The sequence below is a fragment of the Styela clava genome, chromosome 3, assembly GCF_964204865.1.
Source record: "Styela clava chromosome 3, kaStyClav1.hap1.2, whole genome shotgun sequence".
NCBI lineage: Eukaryota > Metazoa > Chordata > Ascidiacea > Stolidobranchia > Styelidae > Styela > Styela clava.
Genome location: NC_135252.1, coordinates 3040522 through 3046913, shown reverse-complemented (window position 1 = coordinate 3046913; position 6392 = coordinate 3040522). Strand labels below are relative to the sequence as shown.

General features: G+C 32.8%; 1 protein-coding gene across 2 annotated transcripts in view; it reads left to right on the top strand.

Annotated features, from left to right (window-relative positions):
- Window positions 1-3933: 3933 nt before the first annotated feature.
- Window positions 3934-6392, top strand: part of LOC120342721 (uncharacterized) — a 10886-nt gene continuing 8427 nt past the window's right edge. The window contains exons 1-2 of one of the 2 annotated variants that reach the window (XM_039411686.2): window positions 3934-4113; window positions 6214-6320. In XM_039411686.2, the coding sequence (XP_039267620.2) occupies window positions 4008-4113; window positions 6214-6320 (213 nt within the window). In that variant the 5' untranslated portion in view covers window positions 3934-4007. The remainder of the gene's footprint in view (window positions 4114-6213; window positions 6321-6392) is intronic. The other variant, XM_039411685.2, reaches the window with a different exon arrangement.

Genomic DNA, 6392 nt, shown 5'->3' with positions numbered 1-6392 from the left:
ATGACTAATTTTCCATTCTTGTAAATCATAGCGCGCAATCATTTTGAAATCTCCTTCAATACCCAACTAAAAATTTGCGTGTTCGTCAATTGCAATTTCCGAGTCACTAAGGTTTAACTAAATTTTAAATCCGACAAATAGTAGGGTTCCATTCAAACCGACGCCATTGCTTAATGTAATATATGCAGGATCAAAATAAGATAGGAAGGTCGGTAGGTTTGGGCACTACTGCAACTGACTGATTAGAACAGAAGTGAATTTTGTATATATAATTAAATATTATAGTTTGAAGAAGATTAAAAACGTATTGGTCCTCTATTAACGGTTAAATATTTTAAGAAAATAAGAAAATATTTTCAGTTTACAATTCGTCATCCACATTGTTCTGAGAAATTGTCGAATTATGAATCAAAACAACTTCTTTTGTTTCCAAAACAATTTTACACCATATTAACAACGATGTTGGTGCAATTTGAATAGATGCTTTGCATATTCATTGCCACGAATGCAGAAAACTCTTTTATGGTCGCAAAGACAAGCTGTAATCTGATACACTTTCAGCGTAACGCTACATAATAATAGATAAGATAGATGGATAGATTGGCGTTCTCTTCACTGTGAAACACATTCGTCTATTCTAGTTTATAAACCACATTTAATTTAGCACATTATTCAGTGTGTACCAATAATCCAATAAGATATTGACTTTGAAGAATATTGATAATATATTAATATGATTGGAAATCTAATACTATTCCATACGCCACGGTAACTTTTGTCGTAGGATTTTATAGATAGGGGTGAGGAACACCAGAACGACTAGGTCTGGCTACCAAGTCAGCTGAAATACGTTATAATCTCATACAAGTTGCGAGCGTGGGGTAGAAATTGGCCGCTAATAAATGACGCAATTTACCTCATTGTGTATCAGAGCATGAATGTATTCGTACCTTTGAATTGGATTATCGCAATGAAGTCCTGAACCTTTTTGCGCACGCCAGCCGGAACAAATAACTAATTATATTCGAACCGAACACAAGCTTCTGTCATAGATTGTCATTACTGTACCCACTGAAGCGAACACAGTAACTCGTTATCAGTTAAGTGCAGATGGTAATAATGATAAATTTCAACTGTTTTTAAAATATGTCGAGTTGAATAATGGTTATGAACTAGACCGGGCCTGCGCAAATAAATGTTACGTCGTATAGTCGCGTTTTAATGCATTTCCAAATGTGGTTTAGAATTTAGATAAGTTGTTGCCATGCAATGCAGTGTCAACACTTAGCAGAAAAAGTAGGACCTATTTCACCATGGAAATATGACGAATGTTTGCTGCATGAAACTATACAAAGACGAATACCCAGTACATAGCATAAACTGCGGCTTGTGTAGGTTAGGTTTCAAATATAAAAATCCATCATTGAAATGCTCAAAAAATTAGGAAATTGAAATAAAATGGCGATGTATTGTGATGAACAGTAAATGTGATGTAACCATGCTCAATTTTTTTTCTCCTATGTTTAAAATGAATGTTTACTGCAATATAGGGATATTTTATCTCATTTCCAGGTCTGGTTGACATGGTAATGTTAATTAGATGGTCGAATAAAAAATGAAACCTATTCTGAAAATGACTTCAATATAGACTGGACATACCAAAAGTCATTATTGGCCGTAAAATGCGAGTTCTAATAAAGCTTATACATTCCATGAATGTATTTAATGAGGCGAAACCTTTAACAATAGTTTTAGCGGTAGCGGGTCCCATCTGGAGTTATTGGGGTGGAACAGTAAAACAAAAAATAATGAGATTTTTATGTGGCTAAATTGCCAGTTGCAGAAATATTAGTGGGCTAATATGTGGAATTGCGTTTGAAAGTAAACCTTCGAATAGTACATCAGCTAGATACAACTGCCATGTCAGACATAGTATGACAATATATAATGACAAGCGTAAATCTCATTTGCAACTATTTTTGCAACGTTTGTTGATAATATGATCGGTTCAATTCTAGTTGAAGCGTGATATACACCTAATAATAAATAATGAATGCATATTCTGGAGCCCGAAGAAATAGATTTATGTCTTGATTTTGCTTAATTTTGTGACGGGCTGTCTTTGCGAGGAAATTCTTCACTGACTGATTTAAATTAGGTTGCTTGGAGTAAATATAATATTCTATGTTCTGAATTGGGATATGATGAAACGTTGAGCAAGCGGGGTACAGTAGTATGATAAATTAATGGATTTCGAAATTGATTTCACGCATAAGACACCCATCCAATTATTCGACCTGCTTCAATTACGCGTAGTGCTTTCAAATATTTCGAAAACGTGTGGCATATCCTTCGTGTCCACGACTCTTTAATCTCATAAGGACAGCCTTTTTAGTAATCAATAGGGCAGGGTTCAAAATTGTAATCGCGACTGACCGCGCGCCTGGTCCGCGTGAAAGCCGTCAACGTAAACACAAGACGTATTGTTTTGAGCCTTCCGTGCTGCGGTCGTAATTTAATATATATTGACGTCGAAATTCTCCTGGGAGTGTGTTTACCATAAGATGAAGGGTATAAGAGTTAGAAGAATATTAGCTAAAGCGAAAATTTACCTCAGTTCAGGACTTGCAATTTTAGGGAATGACAGGCAATATTGAAGTTGGGTATTCTGGAATAGACCATTGAGATTCAAGTAGAAGAAATACGAAGTCGCATAAAATGCAGTATACAGTTTCAATTGGTGTTCTGCGATGAAACATGAACAAAGTAGCATAAGTCATAAATGGTTAAGTTTAGAAACGAGCCTACCCAGATCAAGAAACACTATAATTCTGGATAAATTTTATATTCAAACTCGACTATCGAATCCAATAGCAAAGTGATTTATGACAATATTGAAAGCTGAATTCGCAATGATGACCGAAAACCCAGTTGTAACGAACTAGCCTTCTGTCGCTGCTCGTGGAAATATCTGAATATCGTATGTTGTCAATTTTATCGTGTAAAATCGTTGAACATATTTTTCACATTTAGAGCAATGAAACATATGATAACATCGACCTCAATCTCACCAACCTCTTCAATATTCATTCCCAAGGTGTAGCCAGGGTGTAGATAACGCTAGACTGGTAAATAAATTATAATTTTTAAGGAAGCGCCTGCGGCTGTAAAAGATCGATTATTTTTTAGACCAATATTTACTTTATCAATATTACAGGTGGGAAGTATATTTTAAAATATATTCCGGAGCAAGGCATAAAATGTTTTAATTGGAGAGGCAGAAATCTTAAAATTCAAATCTAATTTAATTAAAGATTAATTGTAAAGAAAAGCGAAAGCCATAGGGCGCAGTGTTCTTATTTGACTGTTCATGTTTGACTCAAGATATGGCCGTGAACCTTTTTGCGACATTTTTCGAATGCCGGAAATTGTTACCCTGATGTTTTGTAACTCGTGTAAATCAAAATACGTCACGAAAACAAAAATTATGTAAATATTATTAAAACTTCACCACTATCGTAAGTATCGATTGAAATCTGTAAACCTATCAAACCACAAATGTGAATAAAATAAAATGGAAACCAAAAATCAGATATTCGTAGCCGCATAAAATTGTATATTTGGATATTGGCCATTCTAATATTTTCCGTGTGGTTTTAAATAAAGAGGGTTAACAATAAAGAAAGCATACACAAGTAAATGTGGGACAATAAAAAGAAGTCCTTGATGACAGAAATAGGTAGCTATGTTATAGATGCTATATGTCTAGAATATGACCAAATGGACTGGTCTGATGCCAATACCGGTAGCGTACAAACGTAACGTGCCGGCGTTGGATTTTAATCCTTATGCGCTCCCATGAAATTTAGGTTAGAACGTTTCATATAATATGATCTTTTCTTTCCCGTAATACAGCTCTATCCATAAGTTCAATTTTAACATAAATGCTGTTTATGTTTCATAATTTTATATTGCAGTTTCCATTTGCGTAGATAAGGTCTTTCAATATGGGTCCGAATGCCGAAAAACTACACAAACCTCTTCATAACAGGCAGGATATCAACCAAGATAGAAAACAAACGGAATACATCAATGCATCATACTATGAAGGAGGTAAACATACCTAATTAAAATAAAAAAAGTATTTGATTGGAAAATCAGAAATGACATGTATGAAATGTACTTTTACAATAGCCTAACAGAAGCAGAATTGCTGATAACATTCAACGTTTCTTTGCATTTGTTACTGAACTAATTTATAGTTCATTTCACCCTTGATATGAATCCTCAAGATTTTGGATTGCTTATGTATGTCAAAATGTAAGTCAAAATGTAAACATTTACCCAGTAAGTTCGTTGTAAAACACGTATAAACATTAGGATAAGTTCACATTTAATTTCGTAAACGATTGAAAAAGTTGAAACGTTTTGACTAATATTTAACAGATTTATAAGTTTATTAACATGTGTATGTTGCCATTACGCGGATTAATGAATGAGTTATAACTCAAATGAGCTTTTCTGTTAACATTATATTCATCACATATATGGCTCAGATTCTAAACATTAGAAATGGCTAGAATTTTCATTACGCGATTTTGAGTATTTCGCTTAAATTTAGATTATCAGTCGGATCGGATGGTACTGTACGTTATTTAGCAAGTGGGTTATATTGAATTCACCTACAGGGAGTTGTCCCAACAATTGTCTCATCTATTTTACATTGATGAGATTACTTCATTTTATTCATTATCTATGACTGAATATGAGCAAAGGAAAAAATTTGTGAATATATACTACACAACTAGAACGAGTGACTTGTGAATGTAAATTAGGAAAACCTCAATAAAACAGCTGAGTAATTTGCCATGAAAAATTTGGCTTATAAGATAATTACCGTAAAACGCGAAAATGTCTAAAATGCTAAATACAAATTTAGCGAAATTCTAATTTCATTAATGGAAAATTAAGAGAATTTCGAACTTGATGCCAAAATTTAATGAAATTGTTAATTTAGATCAGTAAATATAACATGATTTTATCGTGCTAAATTAAATCTAAAATTACTATACTAAGAAACTGCTTCGGCTGGCTATCCATGAACACACATTTTGTCAATTGTTAGTTTTTTGTTCAATTTTACGTTTTTTTAAAAACAAAATAAAAATAAAATCACGAAACGTAATGAATTTTTAAGTAGTCTAAAACGTGTCACCCAAACAAATCAATTTCTTCGAATAAAAAGCAAAATAATCAATATATTTTACTCTCTGTTTAAATATTAAAATATCAGATAAATGAAAATAATATAATTTGATTAATTTTTATGAGCAACCGATTGCTCTCATACCTTATTAGTACAGAACTCTGGCAATATTATAATTTTATTCAGGATGAAATTCATCGGGTGCAACCATCTTAATTTTGTAGAAATTTCAAATTAATACTATTTAGAGACTTGTGGATATGTTTACATACATACTGTCAAGTATAATTATCCCCAGGTTCTTTATTTGCTGCAAAAACATGACGACTTAAAATTCGCGTTTAGTATATACGTTATCGATAAAGTATTTAAAATCAAAATTCTACAATAGCATAATATTCTAATTCTAGTATGAAAATGTAACAAATATGGACATTTCAACTTGTTGTAATCTCCTGATATCATAACAACGCAAAAACGGGATGTATAGTCAAATTGGTTATCCTTGATTTGAAATTATCACGGTTAACTTATTTAGAAGCTATATTAATTTGATGGTTAAATTTTAGAATTATAGCTGACCGCAATTATTATTCAACTTATATTAAAAAATATTTTATGTGGGATTTATACTTCTTTCAAATTCTGGCCCAAGGTTGCTCATTGGGCGCTTCAGAAGTGTGTGTGCCAATATGGAGGCAACTAATTTTGTTCGCCTACTTCACATCAAAGGACTGAAACCTATGGACAGGGGGGATATTCACTTGGCTAACACAGACAGTCCCTGACCTCGTAATAAAAATTGTGAAAAAATCATGGCCTAACCCTAACCTGGTACACACACTACGAGAGTACCGTTCAATGATAAAGAATCCAATCTAAACATATAAATGTACGAATTTATCGAAGATATATATATTATGTGACTCTAATATTCATTATAATATAAACGTTTTATCTATTATAAAACGCTTATAATCTGACTTGTTTTGATTTTCTTTTCTCAGAAACGGATGAAATAACATGTGTTGATTGCTTACGATATTGGTCTCTCAAATTTGTAGTCAACGGCATGTTCACAACTTCTCGTATTGTTGGATACAGTCAGTTTATGGTAAGCTATGCTCAAGGTATGTGTTATCATATTTAAATGTGTGGCGAAGATGATATACTTGAACCATATAAG